The sequence below is a fragment of the Tyto alba genome, unplaced genomic scaffold, assembly GCF_018691265.1.
Source record: "Tyto alba isolate M040663 unplaced genomic scaffold, T.alba_DEE_v4.0 Super-Scaffold_42, whole genome shotgun sequence".
NCBI classification, from domain to species: domain Eukaryota; kingdom Metazoa; phylum Chordata; class Aves; order Strigiformes; family Tytonidae; genus Tyto; species Tyto alba.
Genome location: NW_024881318.1, coordinates 24,675,590 through 24,694,549, shown reverse-complemented (window position 1 = coordinate 24,694,549; position 18,960 = coordinate 24,675,590). Strand labels below are relative to the sequence as shown.

The 18,960-nt window shown below is 37.6% G+C and overlaps 1 protein-coding gene across 3 annotated transcripts in view; it reads left to right on the top strand.

Annotated features, from left to right (window-relative positions):
• PDE4D (phosphodiesterase 4D) overlaps positions 1–18,960 on the top strand; it is a 432,217-nt gene that overhangs the window by 120,642 nt on the left and 292,615 nt on the right. The window contains exon 1 of one of the 3 annotated variants that reach the window (XM_042804785.1): positions 7,304–8,460. The exons of the other annotated variants lie outside the window; for them this stretch is intronic. Within the exon in view, the coding sequence (XP_042660719.1) occupies positions 8,414–8,460 (47 nt within the window). The 5' untranslated portion in view covers positions 7,304–8,413. Of the gene's footprint in view, positions 1–7,303; positions 8,461–18,960 lie in introns of those variants that run through there. 3 annotated transcript variants of the gene reach the window in all.

Below are 18,960 nucleotides of genomic sequence, written 5' to 3'. Positions count from 1 at the left end.
AATGTTCTAAATCAGATTATAAATAGTAAATTGAAATTCAGTTGATTGGGCTGTGTATTTGAGTACATCAGAGAAAAAAGATAGAAAAATAAGATATGCTAGAAGAGAGAAAATGTCTGAAAGCATTGTCCCTTATTTTTTATGTGTCACATTCTATCGCTTCCCCTTCTCCATCTAAGAAAAGAGGCCACCTAGACAGGATAGTGTCCAAAAAAATTATGTCTAAGTAAGTTTCCATAAGAATTGTCAGCGAAGAGTCCTTTTCTCCATTTCCTTTTGTAAATAATTTCTGTATTGTTAATTCAGGTAATTATCATTCCATTTACAAAATAAGGTTGTGTTCAGAATACAAATGATGCTTGGCAATATAGAAAGGAGCCATCTTCACTATGCTAATATGCAAATTGGTAGCAAGTGAAATGCAAGCACTACCAGATGTAAGGGGGGAAAAAAAGGTGTTTGGTTTTTTTTTTATGCCAGGCGGTACCCCCCCAACATGCTGTAGGCTACATTTTCTCCACAGCCCTGTAGAGAAGGTAAAGCAGATAGGAATGGACTACAGCTGAGTTTCCAGTGTGCATAGCAAAGGCATAATTTGTGATTAAAAAAACCTCACAAACTATGCCTTTCATGTTGATATTCTTCAGTTTTCTGAAGATGTTTTCTCACATAAGATTCTCAGCTACTTTTGAATACTCATGCCAACATCATCTTGTAAAGGAAAGAGGAGAAGTCTTTCCAGGAGTCATCAATGCTTTTTTGCAATTAACCTAAGTGTGGGCTGCTAGCAACCACCGTTTCGTTAACTCCATTTTATTGGCTCACATGCCATCTTTGCAACATTTTTAGTGTACCTAAGTTTTGAAAAAAAGAACTGGAAATAGAAAGCAGTTTTATCAGAGAAGATTATGAGCAAAATAAATAATCCCTATTTTGGCATCACTTATTAAATTGAAGACAATGTCCTTCCATAAATAGAATTGCCTTAAATCATACGCTTTGTTTCACTTTAAGCTTCTTCTTCCAGAATTAATATAATATTGTATCATACTACAGTAACTAATATTTACTGGAATAAATTTAATTTCTCTGTTTTTTTTCAAAGTATGAACACTGAAGATTTCATTCCACCTTGTCATTTAAGATCCAAGTACTCTGAACTATCTTCTACCTGAAATAGAGTATAATTGAAAATAATATACAATAATCTCTGTATTATGGAATACGTCTTGACTATCCACTGAAATGTGTTTAATATGACCTCAGTTTGTTACCACTGTATAAATACAACACTGTCATCGTTATCGCAATGTTTTAGTTTTACAGTTGTGAAAACAGACATTTATTTTTCTTAAACAACTTCTGCCAAACTGTTTCAGGGAATTTCAGTCATACCTAATACTTTCACTGAGGTGAAGTTTTAGAATTTGTGGTTACCAGAAGTCACTTCCTGCTTCACAGCTGTGTTTCACATACATCCAAACTGCTAATGCGATGCCAGCCACATATTCCATAGCCGTGAGATGAATAATATGACTCCTTACAGAGAGCTCAAGCTCTGCTTCTGGCCGTAAATAAGATAGCTAGGACATAGGAGGCAAAATCGCTTGATAAATATGAGCTTAAACTAATTCCCATTTTAATACATTAAATCTCTATTCTGTCAGCAAAATAGACTGGTTGCTCTTCCTCCTGCTTAAGGAAAAGGAGATTTGTGGGTCAGTAGGTGGACAGGGAAAGGGGTCAAATGGGAAGAGAATGAACAATGATCTGCAGTTCCTATTTACATTTCTCTTGCATACATGTAAAATTTCTGTTTGTATTTGTCAAATGACCTTTGAGGCATCTCAACCGTATTTCATGCAATAGGGAAAAGATGAGTCTGTGAGAATAACCAGTGCTATCTAATCTAGGGAGATAGTTTGCAGTTATTTTTCTTGAGGGATCAACAATCAGTAGTATCAAGGAGAACAGGGCTATTTCTCTTCAAATGAGACAAAAAGTTAGTTTAATCTCCCTGAGATGTGCCAGCATTGCATTCCTTTCAACACCACTCCATCTATTCCAATTTAAATCTATGCAACTTTAAGGATATTTTTATATCAATTATAAGAAAGAAATGGCACAGCAAAGGTATAGCAAGAACTGATGTTTACCAAGTGAGATAAGGAACAATGATTATTTTTTACACATCTGAGCAGATCTTATATTTTAGAATGAGATTACCTGAAACCATCTCTTGCTCTTACTGAAGGGAAAAAAGAGAGAGAAGTTAATAGAAGACACATAAAATACTAATTTTTCCAAGTTCTTGACCTGAAGATTCTTTGGACTTCAAAAGGGGCTACAGCTTGGATGGAGAATGTTCTGCTCAAACTGCATTTAGAGTTGAGCACATTATTTTAAGAACAAAAATATACTTGATAACTAAGCTTTTTTCTTCTTAAGGGATAGCCACAAGCTCTCAGCAACATTATTTAATTCATGATTGTTGTTCAAAAGTGAACTATATGTTTTTTGAATTTTTATCTTTTAGTATTAATTTCAGGGAGATAATTGTGGCTCTAAGCTCTCAAGCCCCAAAGGCAAGTTATGTGGTGTGGGTTATATCCACACTGCATAGCAGTCATTTAGACCTTCTTTGGGTACAGAGAAACAATTTTTCTTTGTCATTTTTCGGTTCACAGTGTCTGAAGTCGTGTGAGGCTCTGTCAGAGCCCACTGGAATGGTGTTTCTATAGCAGGACACCAAAGTGCATGTGGCTTGCCTTATAATTTGCCATGAAGATGTCTGAGGGTAGAAGGCCTGTAAGGATGCAATAAGACTGTAATAGGAAGAATAAAGACAAACCTGCTGTTATCTGGACTTCTTCTGGCAAAGTGCTTCCAAAGCTGCATAAGTTTTTCTCTCTGAAGGAATAGTTCACTCACTCCAGAAAGGGGTCCAATAACCAGGTAGTTTCTATGCAGGGTGGATGGTAGAGGAAGCAGACAGGACAAAAATCTAAGATACTTGGCTTGACATACAGTCTTACAACATCTGTCCGTGGGCAAAGCAGTCTAACGTGGTAAGGGGTTTATCAGGCTTACCTGCTCACTCTGTTGAGGATTCTGATGAGATGAATTTGTGCCTCTACTTTCTATGCTAGTATTCTTGAACATAACTTCTGTGGACCTGAAAGGTTCATATGGCTAAAGACCTATCACCTGGATGATGTCCTTTAACTGTATGCAGTGGGATGTATTTCTTACCACTTCATTGATCTAGTTGATTTTTTAATCTATATGGTTTTCATGGAGAATTTCTAAAGGGATCCTAACATCCAAAATACAGAACCCAAGTATGGGGAATTGTCGCATCCATACATTATATTTTCATAATATTGCAGATGAATCACTAGAAACATTTAAGTGACTGTTAATTTTCATTCAGTTCTTTGCTTCTGTTTTGGGTAATCTCTTTACTGGTTTTAAAAAAATGCATGCAAAAATGTTATGTTTTGCCATTTTTTTTTTTCCTTAAAAGAAAAAATATTTCAACCTTCTTCCTGAAGGTTGAAATTACCTGCCTGCACAATATTTATGTTAGCAACATGTTTCTTGTGTTAGTGTGTATCACGTACCTCAGAGTTGATCTCAGTAAATGCTCCTTGTCACTGATAGCATATTTCAGGCTCCACAACCATTAATTTCTTGGAGGACATTTTGAGACTTTTTATACAATTACCAAGTTTGATAAGGTTTTTTTTGTTGATACTTGCCTGGAATCTGTTGGCTGAGGTTACCAGCTCATCTTTCATACTGTCTCAAAAAAGCTACCATTTTACCAGTGGCACTGTTGAAATCCTGTGAATTCTTATTAACAGCTGGATTTTTAGCGTTTCTTTAAGCATGAGCTTTACCTTCCTAAACACGTTTTGCCCTGTATGTTATTCTATTGTCACCAAAATATTTGATTCGATGTCTTTGTTATTGCTCCTTTATGTAAAAATCAAAAGATTTAGTAAGTTAAGCTGATCTCTTCAGAAAATGTCTTCCCCTTTTTAGCATATGAATGCTAAGGTAGTTCTATATGCCCCTGGTGCAGTTTGTTTCTCATGATCTGTATGGCTTATATTATATATTTTCATTGGTAAGAACATTTTCGTTGGTAGGAACAGCAGTTGTTACTTCTCTTAGCACTATCATCATTTAGAAGGGCCTGTAGCAACAGGACATGGGGTGATGGTTTTAAACTAAATGAGGGTAGATTCAGACCAGATACAAGGAAGAAATTCTTTGCTGTGAGGATGCTGAAACACTGGAACAGGTTTCCCAGAGGTGGTGGATGCCCCATCCCTGGAAACATTCAAGGCTAACTTGGATGGAGCTCTGAGCAACCTGATCTAGCTGAAGATGTGCCTGGTCATTGCAGGGGGGTTGGACTAGATGACTTTTAAACGTCCCTTCCAACTCAAACTATGTGTGACCATAAATGTCACAAGGTAAACTCTTCCTCTGCTGTCTGCTAATGCATTTTCAACTATGAGAAGAGGTAAAGAAAATACTTTATAGGACTTCAGTTTAACAGGCACAGACCTTAGTCAATTCTTAAGTGAATTTTCTAGTATCACTAATAATTGAAAATCTGAGTGTTGTGGGAGGAATACTATGTTGAAATTCAGAAATGGAGATGCAAATAATCCTTTTTGGTCCTCCTACCCCCAAAGAACACAATGGAAAGGTGTTTGCAATTTTGCACTGTTAGTAGGATCATTAAAAACGCAATTTATAGGACATACTCTTCACTTCTCCCTGTTTAGATATTTCATTGGGCAGTGAGAAATGTAAAATTCCCAAGACCATTAAGAGACAGAAATAGGATAGAACCTCACTCGCTAGTCCAATGTGACTATTTATTTAGAAGCAATAAATGCTTCCAGATAATCTAGTTCCTGATAGAAACATACATTGTCCATTACCTAATAATTTGAAGTGGAAAATTCTCAAGGAGACCTTGTTCAAGGGACTGGAATCTGGGATTCCTCCATCTCAGCGAAGAGCCATTATCACTTGCAGACTCTTTGTGTCTCTGTCTTTCTCCCTCCAGCTTCTTTATACCTAACCTAGATTTTGCACAAATGGGGAAGATGCACTATACCTTCCTATAGCCTAAATTCTAATGGTCAGCATACTGTTCTGATAGCAGAACCAAGAAATCAAAGCAAAATCTGCTTTGAATTGCCTTTTTTTTTTTCCTCCCTTTTTTTCCTTCTTGAACTGAAATTGTGCTTGAACTACTTTTTCAAAGAACAAAAAAAAAAAAAAAAAAAAAAAGGTGCCACTGAAGTTAATATCCTAAATGTTTTTACCTGTTGCATTTTTTTTCAAGGTGAACTGATTAGCAAACTATTATGGGTTTGAACTGGAAGAATTTCACAAGTCAGCCTATACAGGAAATCTAACAAAAAACTCTTTACTGGTTAAAGTCTCTGGCTTTAATTTATCCCTGCTCTGGAAAGCTCATATATTGTGTATTCCACTTTGTTGGTGAGTTCTTGAACTGGTTTGTAACGCTACATAGTCATTTTATATACATACGCCCACTCTCCTTCTGCAACTCTGCTCTGAATGAAATTAGCGAAGGCAATGGGTGTTACGCTTTGTGCTGAACTTAATACTAGAGATAACTGGATAAATTGGCACATAGATGCAGAATAGACTCGTTTGCAGATTTCAAAGGTGTTAGGTGCCAGATCAGTGTTGGGAAGTTCTTTCTCAAGATAGTACAAGGCAGTAAGTAACTCTAGTGTTGAAAATGTCAGTGCCCATGGATGATCGGGCAAGTATGCAGTTAGGTAAGTGCAATATGAAATAATAATGATGGTGCAGATTTGTGTAGCATTTGATGTGGTTAATATTTCATAATAAGTGAATCTAGCCTAGAGAAAGCAACAGATAACTGGGTTATTTAGATGTAATGTTTTCTCATAGTCAGATTAATCACACAACATTGAAGTTTTCACAGTTTTGTTTGTACTCTTTTCAGATGCCTCTGGTATCAATTCTCAAAGCGACTAGTGAGGGTGAGGTGGGGATCGGTGCTTTTTACATAAATCATTAACATATCATAACTGTTCTAATGGCTTACCTGATCCTTTTAAAAGTTACAGTGTACATTTATCTTTATTGAACATGATTATATGCTTTGTTTTGTAACTTCTTCGTGAGAAAAGGCTAATTTTCATTCCCACTGTCTGTAACTATCAGTGTCTGCCTTCTGCATGAATGTATTTAAATGAAAAAAGAAAACCCGACCTTCTGCAAAGTTGTAGGGCATAAATGTTGCTAGAGCCCCTTTAAATCTTGGAATCTGTTGTATTTTTGTTCTCCAAGTTTTCAAAGTGCAATAATATAAGAATGTGTGCAGCAGTACAGGTTCCCTTTTTATTAGTGAATTGAAATAAATGCTGCTTCACTGCCAACACTTTGTGACATTCTAGTTTAATACCTTATTCTTCCTCCAGAATGGCATCAACTGTACTACGGCTAATTTGGGGCATTAGAGAATAGAGCTGTGAAAGCAACAGAACTGATTTAAAGGAAATGGGATCTATAGAAACGTGCAGTGCAGTATCTTATCATGTTACACCCAAGTCCACCCACACCCTAATCAAATACACGGTCTTATCACATGTTTTAATGTCACTGAAGTTGCAGCTGGCTTCCATACTGCAGGATTTCCTGTCCAGAAGGGCAAGGGGTCGTTTGAATTTTAAAAAGTCTTGCTGTAGCATAAACCATTTAAGAAGAATGGCAAGCAAATGTCATACGGCCTGGGCACACTGGAGTATAGAAGCTTGCCTAGAAATCTTTTATGCCTCAGTAGAGACCAACGCTGTGGATGCGTTTCCTATGCGCATCTCTTCCTTCGGATTTCTACGCGTACCTCTTCCTTCAGATTTCTGCACTCCCATGCAGATTCCGCTTCGCTTTCAGTCAGCCGAGAGACATGGGCTGCCCCGGGCCGGCTGCCCCACAGCGGGCTGCCCCGGGCCGGCTGCCCCACAGCGGGCTGCCCCACAGCGGGCTGCCCCACAGCGGGCTGCCCCACAGCGGGCTGCCCCGGGCCGTCTCCCCCGCCTTGCGCTGGCCCCGACCCCCGCTCCGCCAGCGGCGGGCGCGGCCGGGCGGGACGCGGCGCCGGGCGAACCCACCTAGAGCCCCCCCTGACGCCAGCGCCGCCCCCGCCGGGCAGGGCCCGCGCCGCAGCCCGGCCCCGCCTGCCGCAGGGCCGCGGCCGCCACGGAGCCCCCGCGTGTTCGGGGCCGCTGGGGGCGGCCGCGCGAGGAGCCCCGCGGGTGGGTTGGAAATTCCCGTCAGGGAAAACGCAGCAGGAGCCTGTTGCCCGCGCTGCTCCAGAATACGCGCCGTCTCTTTTAGCTTGGGCTCAAGGATCTTGCCGAGGATATCACCAGAGCGCCCGGAGTGATAACTACTGCCTGGGAGCTGAACTGGGGGGGAAAAAAAAAAAGGACAGCGGAGAAAGAATGCTTAGGTAACCCGGGACTTAAAGCTTTGCTTTCATTCTGCAGCGTACAAATGGATGCACGTGGTTTTATATACAGTATAGCATCAGAATAGAACTAGGTTCTGCAGTGAAAGAGTCGACAGCTTAGTCATTTTACTTAAAGGGAGCAGGCAGCCTTATCGAGGGGTTAGACAGCAAAAATGAATTTGGTCGTGCTATGATAGTACCTCACAATGGTGTCTAACTGTAGCCCCGTCCTGTGGAACGGAAAAGGCGTACTTGCTTCCTTTTTTCTTAGTTGAAGAAATAAAACCCTAGTATCAAATTCAGAAAGAACTTTGGGTTTCTTGTACATGGCTGTTCAACATCATCCTGTTCCCTGGTCTTGTAAAAGAGGAAAACTGCATTGAAGTGATCACTGATGAATATGTGTCTCAGAAAGAAGAAAAAGCAGTATTCATTTCTGAACATGGCAAGGCAATCTGAAGTTGCACATCTCCCCCTAACCACTGATTTGGCATGGATGACAAGAAATTATCTTTTGACTAACCTTTACCGACTGTCCAAAATGCTGCATATGAAGATGCTTTAATTCACAGTCCAAGCACTTGGATTTTTATCGAGGCAAACTGTTGTCATTGTCATAACAGTTTATGTATACTGATTAGTTTAATGTTTTTTAAGTAGCAAGTGATGCATAAAAGGATGGACGTGTACCTAGAAAACCCTGTGAGAAGTCTTTCTTCGGATCCTGGGAATTTTTATTTTTGTGGAATACAGTAATTCTTGCAATAATCCCTGCTGTTAACTGCTTGTGCAGTTGTTCCGGAATGCATCTATGAATACCCTAACAGATAAATCTAGCTGACAAGGAAAAACACTGATGTTGGAAGATCTGTGAACATGATGCATGTGAATAATTTCCCCTTTAGGAGGCATTCATGGATATGGTGAGTAATCAATACACATTACAGACTGTTAAACTCAAAATGCTTGTTTGCAAAATACTGTGGCAACTACCAGATGCTGTGTTTTCCCCTACATTAATGTCAACTGAGGACTAGCTGGGCTATGAGAAAGATGAAAAGCTTTCAGGGATAGTAGTGATGAAGTAATATGAGTTTGATACCCCTTTGCCTTTACAAAATAGGGAAGTCGTAAAAACTGTGTTGATATGGTCATGTTTTCATACATGCTAAAATCCGTCTGAGCAGGGAGATGTATTTTCTTTCTGTGTCAAAGGAACACTTCTTCCCATTTCTTAGCCTGACTTGAAGGAAATAATGAAGACATATTTTCCCCCTATGATATTGTGTTGTTTGTCCTGGCATTTATTTATTTATATACACTCAAGTGACTTGAAAACAGGAAAAAATGCTCATTCATATGGTAATTCAGTAATCTTTAATAAATGCGTTTGTATGGTAGGTTCTCAACCGTGGCTGTTCGGAAGGCAATCATATAGCATTAAAATGCCTTTATCAGCATTAAAACATGTGTTTCCTCTTTGAACCACAGGCATTTACAGTTCTTGCTCACTGAAAAATCTTTGTAACTTTATTTGCAATATAGTGCAGTTAACTTGCTTATGAATTCTACCAGTGGTTGTTGCGTCATATCTTGCTCCTGATGTTTGAATTAATGCGATTAGTGCTTAATGAGTATTGTTAGCAAAAGAATACTTCCCCGGAAAACTTTTGCTCTTTGGGAAAACATCGAGTCTTTTAAAATATTACAAGCAAACATATTATGGAAGCTCATTAAATAGATAGATAGGTAGATAGATAGATAGATAGATAGATAGATAGATAGATAGATAGATAGATAGATAGATAGATAGATAGATAGATAGATAGATAGATAGATAGATAGATAGATAGATAGATAGATAGATAGATAGATAGATAGATAGATAAATATTGCATTCAAGCTGCGGGGTTGGCGGCAGGGTGCACGTTTGTTTGACAGACCTGCCCTCGGGGCACGCTACTCTCCGCGCGCGGCTGGCTTGCAGGAAAACCGAAAAAAAAAAAAAAAAAAAAAAAAAAAAAAAAAAGGGTTTTCCCGGGGAAGCGCGTTAGCGGAGTTCCTGCAGCTGCCGGTGCGGCCGCGGCACGCCGGCGCTGCGTGCCGGGAGGCGGCAGGGAGCCAGGCAGGCGAGGCGCTGGCGTCAGACGCGTCTCATTGGTCGGCGGCGCCGGCGGCGGCGCGCGGAGCCAATGGCGGGAGCGGAGCGGCGCGCCGTCAGCGCGGGGGGCGGGGCTACGGTGCCGGCGCGGGCCCCGTGGTGGGCAGTCGGGGGGCGCCGGCTCCGGCGGGTGCTTCGTGTGGGTTGGGGTGCGTTGGGTTGGGTTCGGGTTTTTTTTTTCTTTAATGACATTTTATCCCACCTTTCCGTAAAACCGTTTTAGTCTGCATAAAGTCCTCCCGGAGCCAACTTCAAACTACGTCACCTAAAAAGTGAATAATGGGATCTTGGATGTATTTCGTGCTTTTGTTTCAGCAGCTTATTTAGTGAAGTGTGTTAGAAAGGGTGCTGCTGTCCACACCTAACAGGAAGACCTTTTTCATTGTCTTTTAAGAATTGGGCTTGCTTCTGTTTTGAATGACTTAGATAAATTATTTTAAGCTTGATTCAGCCCCCCCAGGGTTCATCTTCTGACCGAGTGGTTTTCAGACATGAACGATGAAGTCTGCTGAAAGAGGTCTGGAACAAACCAACCGTCTTTTTATTTATATTTTCTAAATTTATTCTGCCTTTTATAAAAGGTAGTTACCTGCCAGCCCCTTGCTGTCCACTACAGGATGTGAATCCCCTGTCTAGGAAAGACTGGCAGCAGTGTTTGCTGGGAAGATATAAGAAGATAATGAGGTGTTCTGTGCTTACTATTTTAACTGAATGCGAGCTATACCATGCCCGTGTTTGTGCTTAGACCTTATTTTAGAATGGAAATGTTTTTTAGCACACTGTTGTTCATCTCAACTCTCAGAGAATTGGCAAATTTGCTTATTCATGCTACAGTAGGTCTGGAAGCAGCATTTATGGGTGCCAGGGTTTTCATAGCTTTTCTCTTAATTCTGAACCTTCACAAATCCATGCATTGCCTATAAGGTATGCCAACCTTTTAGAGAAGAGAGTTGTCACAAGGAGAAGTTTTCTATATGTATGTAACCTCCCCTTGTGCTACTTTCAGATATCCATTAAAGGGTGATAATGAAGATAAAGGCGAGGATAGCTTTCATGGGACCCAATTAGTTTTGTGTTTGTTTAATACAAATATTAGTTGATCTTCTTTAATAACGTTTCCCCAGTACTGATGCCACACATCAAAGGTGTCAACAGCATTGTATACATCATAATGTTTGTAACCTCTATATGCATACAGAACCAAGTATTTCAGAAGTAGAACTAATAGCTTGCTTTACCTTAGAGTTGTTGATTTTTTAAGGTATTTTCTGTACCCTAGAGACATGCACTATGCCTTCGCATGTGCTAGCTCCTACTTGTCTCACGTGAAAAATGGGGACTAAGAGTCGGGGCGGAAGGGGGGATAAAAAATGAACCCTTCTGAAACAGAATTTGTTGTTTCAAGTGTCCAGGATTTTAATGTTGTGTAACCAGGCAAGGGGGTGGGTGTCTTCTTCACGTTTGGTTGTATATGTGGGTTTAGGGAAAGGCTTGCCAAAAAGTGACAGCCTGGAGGGTAGAGTTTGAATGTGAACCCCTAAGCTTTTGATACTGGAGTGAGAATTACAGTATCGGAACCCTCCTGGTAGTGCTGGTAAGGCAGGAACTGACTACTGGCAAAGAGCAGCTATAAAATATATGTGTTCCCAGGCAGTACGAATGTCAGCACAACTATATCAGACAGATAAGGCTATCTGTAATCTGCTTGGACTCTATAGGACATATAAAACTGAGATTTTAATAGACAAAGAGAGAGGTATTTTGTCTGAAGCTGTTTCAAACAGTTTGGGTTCTAGAAAAGCAAATACAAAATACATACAATTAAAGGGTTGCATTGACTCGTTTGGGGCAAGTGATGTCCCAGGTAAGATTAAAGTTAGTCCTAGCAATAGTGAGAAACATTTGTGGTGATAGTAAAAGGAGGATTAGGATTTTATAACTACTTACCACATTATGCACTATACAACATCAATTATGTATTAACAATATGCAGCTTACTGCCATTGACACTGAAAACAATTTTAGAAATATTTACTGCTGAATTATATAACCTAGCTTTCCTTTCCATTACATTTTATCTGCCTGTTTGATGCCAAAGCAAATCAAGATAAACATGGTATTCAATTCTGACTTGCCTAATTGTGTAAACATATATTGCACATGCCCTTCGGCTTTACTGTAGGAAAAATAGAAGTGGAAAACCTCAGTTCAAGAATATCTGTCTTTAAACTGGTAAAGATTTGAAATTAATCCACAGCTGAATACACTCATTTTTCAGAATCAAAAATGTAAGCTATGACTATCCATCCTTTTCTGCCAATTTTTGGCCTATTAAGATTAAATGAAATTAATTTGGTTACCAAGGCAGTGAATAAATAAAAAAACCCAAACCTTTCTTGGTTCCTTTTTAATCCCACTATATTAACTTGACTTGATCATTATTGTTCTAGATACTTCATCTAATGCAAAATGATGCCGATGCACGGTTATACATGCTATTCTTTTCTTCATATTAATTTGATGACTAACTAGCTTTTTGAAAAGCACCTTAGTAAACCCCTGAATTAATGCAATTATTAATAAGTTTCTGTCTTCTGATTTTACCAGTATTCTAAAATATGATACTAAATTGTTTATTTGTACATTTTATAGAACCCTACATGGGTTTCAACCAGACAAAAATGGTTTGGCTTTCCATTGTTATGCAGGTTCTTCCATTTTATGAGAATAGAACAATAGGTAACAGAAGAAAACTGATGGAAAATTCAGATCTCAATGCTAATGCACAAAATAAACTTTTTGTTATGTTCTTAGGATGTGATGAGTCAGTAAGGTATCATGGGGAACTGAGTCTGACCAGTGTTATGCTCTTCTCATAGAATAACTATTCTCTTCTAGCCCAAACCAGGATGAAAATTTTCATGCAGATATTTGCTCTTTTTTCTTGTTCTAGAAAATTTCATGTATATTTTAGTGGGGGAAGGAAAAAAGCTTCTCTCTGAACTGCTTTTCAGTACAGTATTTAACTAGATTTTAGATATTTTATATTAAAGACATTAACATAACAACTGTGGAGGAGTATCTCAGTTCTTCCTTTGGAAATCTGGATTTGAACATCAATTTGGGGAGAAAAATAATGATTTCTTAAACTGAGAAGAAATGTTTTTAAGATCAAAGAATTTTGCTTAATATTCTGTGGCCAGTAGATTTTCAGTACTGCTAAGTATGAAAGGTCACCTTATTCCCTGTTTTCTGATGCTTAGTGTCACGGGTCACTTTCCTCCAGGCATTGTTGAAGTTTATTGCTCAGGTTAGGATGGGTGTAGTAATATGTAATAAGATACTGAATGAAACAAAGAGTTTAATTTTAAGGTATCTGTTGCCTTTTCCTTTCTGTCTCTAACACCTGATCTGCCTGGTGGCATCTAACCAACATTCAGCATGCTGAATATCAGTGAAGAGTTGAAAAATTTCCTACTGTTTGCTAATAAGGAAAAGGTTTATTTGTTTGTAATTTAAATTAGCAGTGCGTTCCTTTGACTTTCTGTAATGTTTCCATGTGAAAAGACAAAAGTTCTCCAGATACACTGGTCACCTATGCCTGACAGCACCCCTGATGGGTAGGTCAGGTATGTATTGGTACATGCAAATCACATCCCTCGCCACTGAAGTGCTATGTAGTCCTCCACACAACAGTTATGGCACTTTTTCATGAAAAATTTCTGTGCGTGCAAGGTAACTTAACCATATGAGCTAATGTAAAATGTCATTGCTCACTTTGTGTGTCCTAGACAGATGAATATTCTGTTGGGATTTTAATCTGTTCTTCCAGAATAATGGTATCTTTTAACCTGTGTTTTCAAATCACTAATATACTTATCTTTGTGTTACTGCAACCTATTCAGACTAAACTTTCATATTGTTAAAATGTGGACTCTTGCCAAGGCCTGACTTTTGCTTTTCTGTCCCCAGCATATGATCTATAAATGAATTCATACCTCTGTCCTTTGATGCACTACCTGCTTTGTTAGTTCGGACTACAAACACTTTAAAATACTATGCCTCATTAGAAGTAGAGTGCATCTTTTAACCAGTCGTTTTCAGGCTGAGAGTCAAGTTATTTCTTGAAGGATCCTATAAACTTGAAAAAAGTCTTGCTGTCTCTGGATATAATCCTGATTTATATATTGGAAACTCAAGTTGCAACAGTAGAAACTAAATTATAGCTTTTTTAACTCAAAAATCACCTGTTAAATGTTCATGCAGTTCTACAGTCTCTTCACTCTTCCCTGATTACAAAGAACCACTGTCTCTGCTTTGGGAAGAGTTAATACGTACCTGCGCTTTGACTCAGCAAAAATCACCCTACATCTCTACCTCAAACAATAGTTTAATAATTAAGAAGAAAATTGAACTTATTATTGGGTTAGTATCTTGATTAAATACTACTTATTATTTATGCTGTTTCATTTATAAAGTATTTTGTAAGTAGATTTGTGGGTACTTACATTGTTTCTAAACATTCTGGCCTGAGTTAAGCGGGTATGATCTTTCATTCACAGGTGGGTTCACTTGAGGATGGGAATTGTGCTCCTACTGGGAAAAGAAATAGTAGTGTTAAATATTCTATTATATTAGCAGGTTTACTTGAAAACCATATATTTAGCATTCGGAGACAACCAAAGAATTGTACAGGTCTATACATGGAAGATTTACTATTTTTGATATTTTCAACAAAATATTTGTGGGCAGAGAGAAGAGAAGAGTAGAGGGAAGGAGAAGGACCACTAAATATGTTGAAAGCTGACAATTACACAGCTGAAGAAGGTTGGTCAATAAATATGATTTACAGCTTATTACAGTTTCATCTCATTAAAGTATAAATAATTATTTTTCACTTGTACACTATGGCAAATGTCAATTTTTATGCTAATACTAATTCAATATTGTCTGTTGAAACCGTAACTGAATACATGATGCTTGATATTTTTTTATAGCTGCATTAACACTTTGATAATAGCAGAATGAATTCAGATTATTTTAACCCTTAAAAAATAAAATAATATTTCCAGTAAAAACCTCTGGTCAGTAGCTGTTAATAAACAGAATAATTTTCACTGTGTGACTCACTCCAGGGAATTAGCAAAATGGAGCACACAAAATAAAAAGTTTCAAAGAAGCCGATAGAATCAAGCAGAGCATCTGAAAAATAAATGAACAATTTTGCTTAGGAAACTCCTAACTATTTTTAAGTGTCTGATCCATTTATGTAACAAAGCATGTAAAAATATTAACAGAATGAAGGGCTGTTTATTTCTCTACTTCTAATATTTGCTAAATTGATAATCTTCGAATATAAATTCCTTGAGAATTCATTACTGTTTTTAAAGATGAGTATGTGAAAATGGTATGAAAATTAGTATTTTGCCTTATTTAAGCAGGAACTCTTTCTTTTGAGAACTGATTAAAACAATTGCCTGAATATTAAAAGATACTCAGCCACTGGCAAGTTGTAGTGAAACTGAGTATACCTGAGTCTCAGATTCAGTTATCTGAAGGGAACTGTTTCTTTTCATTTTAGTTAGCTTAGTTAATGTCTCAAAAGGAGAATCTCTAGTCTTTTTATATCACAACTTTAATTTTACAGAATTATTTTATTCAGTAAGTTTACAAAAAACATGTGAAAGGTTTATTTTTTTTTTTCTAAATTACCATGGCTTTGTATTTTCTATTGTCTGAAACGATTAGGTTTGATTGTATTGTTTCATATTGTCTCGTTTTATTTGGGTTTCTTTGATATGACAGATGACAGATTGTCCCCTTCAGGAAAGCAGGTAATTCTTATTGAGATGAAAAGAGATGACTTTAACTCCTTCCATCTGCAATGAAATGCTCCTGATTTCATGATTTTTGTATAGCACTTATCAAATTCTTAATTTCAGCCACTAACAAATGCTCTTTGATATTTGACCTGAAATACAGACATATATTTAATGCTGTCAGTAGCAGAAAGTTTGTGTGTCCTTCACATGTTGTTGGGCTTGACACAACAGTAATTTGGTGAAATTCTAAGGTCGGTTCTCTGCCTAGCTGAACAATAATGTGAGCTTTAGAACATTTTAAGAAAAGAGGTATTCCATGTTGTGTCATAACGTTTTATACGGCGTTCCTTTCATGTGTCTTATTCCAACTTATTACTGGATTTATTTTCCTATATAAATTTATTGGAACAGATTTTAAAGAATGAGTTCTTAAACCATTAGTTTTTCAAGAGTGGTTTGTTTTGTGGTGACGTCAGTATACCCTTTGTTATCCACAAGCAGTTTAAAGGTTTCAGCAGTTTAAAGGTTTCAGAGTTTAACTTCCTTTAAACTGAAAAAAATACATCTCATTTGTAATATACCTTGCAGGTTCAGAACAGAACAAGACCTTCAAGGTGAAATAGTCTTTCTGATTACAGTAGAAGCATCAAGCATGGACTTTCATATGCCCCAATGATATGTGTGTCTGGATACTAGGGAAGAAATGTTTCAGAAGTTGGTTTTGTTTGCCTTTGTATCCAACTATATTCCCCATAGGCATGTAATGCCTTCAGGGATGTGAGTAGATTTTAGTTATCAAGTTATTAATTACAGTGATATTTTCATTTAGTGTACAACTAAATACTTGAGATATATTACAAATAGCAGGTTAACTGTATCTTTGACTGCTATTTTAAGGGGAAAGTTTGGTTCAGTGAAACTGGACTGCCGTTGTTAATTACGATATTGTCCAAATATTAAGCAAATAAAAATCATCTTAACATGTCAAAGTGTAAGATTTTTATGCATCTTAGACTGCTTGTGAAACTTTGTTTTCATGGTCTGTGGATTTAAGAACATCATCTTCCAATATTACTTTTTTTGGATAAATCGTCTTTAATTAAGTATAATAATCAAAAAAGGAATGAGGCATGTCATCTGTACCTACTTTCAGAACTTCAGACAGAGAGGAACAAGTATCCTGTCACATTGAGTATAGATAGATTCAGAAATGTATGGAAATCAATGCTCAACTAAACTAAAATATACATATTAAGAACAAAAAAAATGCAATTTTAATAGATTGGATTTAGTATATTGTGAAATAAAATTGTACATATCATGCCATCCTCCAACAGCAGAATTATTTACTAAAATAATACTGGTGTGAAGTCAATATATTTAGCTTTGCATTTGATTGCATCTATTCATCATTTATATTTAGGCACCTAAATAATAGTTTAGACTTCCAAATTCAGCTACTTTATTTAATTCTTAAACTCAGATAGCAGTATTTTATCCAGTGATTCTCAACTCATGGAGGATCTGAAAGTTTCCAGCAGCCTTCTTGAAACCTGTTACTCCAATGTTTCCTGCCCATTATAAAGTTTCATTTCATGCAACAGATCTCACAACATAACTACTGGAACAAGCATGGCCTATATCTGCTGTTGAGATCTTGTGTTTTGCCTTTCCTCAGTATTTTAATTTGTGAACAGTAGGTCTGAACCTCTATAGACATTCCAAATTAGACACACTACTTCATTTTCTTTCACTGTAATTGGCTCCTGTATATGTCCCACTATATGACACTTTTTCTCATCTGGCATCCCATCGTGTCATCTTTTTAGTGTCTTCTTACCTTCTGCCAATCTTTAAGTAAAACAAAGAAGCTGGGGTAATAAACAGCAAAAATGATGATGGAACTGCTAGTTTCCAAACAGTTTATAAGACAAATAGACAAGGTGAAATAAAAATAAGCCTTTTCCCCATCATTTACTTAGAGTGTTGGTGTATGGAGAAATTTACACCTGGGAGAAAAGTGGGAAATAAATTCCTTGAATGCTAGGGTAGTGTCATACAGAAAAGAATATTTTCATGGACAGGCCAAGAGATACCTAGCTCTACATCCATTTATTTTTTACGTAATTTCAGGCTTTCCACATTTCTTGTTGGTTGTCTGTGATGTTGTGACAGAGTACTTTTCTTGACTGTACTTTAATACAGAGATCTTGAAATGGAGATTTGGTGAAGGTTACCAATGAACAGATACCTTTTCTTCCCCTTCTGCTGTTTTGCATCTTGGTCTTAAGTGTCTTTGGAATGCTCTTTAGGGTAAATGTACAATAGTAACTGTGCAGTTCCTCCAGAGATTTTCCAAGCCCTTTGAATAACTGCCATAGAAAGTGGTCTCTCTTTCCTGGAATATCTGTACCAGACTGACCTGTCCCATGAAAGTATAGTGATCGTAGGAATTGCCCAGAGGAGAGTAGTTAAAGACTGCCCATTTTTTTCCCTTTCTAATCCAACAGTATTTGGAATGTTCAGCCCACACATACTGAAATTACCCTTTCCAATATTAGGCAGATTATAATGTGGAGATTAGTGTGGGATATGAGACCATCTTTATTTGTTAGGAAGTTATAGCTGGATAAAAAGATAGTTAAGGTGCCATGTTGATCATCTATGTAGTAAACATTTTCAAATTTTAAATACTGTAATGCTTAAATTATTGCAGCATATGTTGGTGACCTATATGGTATACAGTATCTTTAGCAAGAGTGGAATATGCTGTATAATCCTCAATCTTATCAGATTTCTTGCTGTAGGAATGCATTTTGCAAGTAGATGTGCTTTGTGGTGAAGTAACTGCCACTGGGAATACCACAGTCACTAAAAGGTATGCATGCTGAGCTGCAGCTGAGCTAATATATGGCTATTTATGGCAACCAAACAGGAATCAGAGATTAAGTCATAATAAGGTAGGGACTGTACCAGCGAGAGGCTCACTTGTTTGTTCCATGAAGTAGAAGAAGGGTTTTAGAGATGATGATTTAGAGCATTGCTTGTCCCCTGCAAAGTGAATATGAATAAAAGTTTTAAGAGTTTTTTGCATAATGAACACTTTTGAACCATCAGTCCACACAATCCTACAAGATTGGATGCTCAGGCCATAGTTTCATTTATTATACAATATATTAAAAAAAAAAAAAAATCTGAGAGGTAAAATTAATCTACTTCCTGAAACAGAATACATGACAATGCATCAGGATCTTCCTTTAGGACCTGTATTTAGGAAAGATCTGATCAGATAGGTAGTGGCATATGTATTATGAAAAAAAAAAAAAAATCACTGAGGAAGACGAACATACAGAGTAATAACGGCAAGATTTTCAGTTTTTCTCTTTGGATCCTTCACCGAAATGTTTAATTTCTACCATCTCCCACTCCCTCCCCAAAAG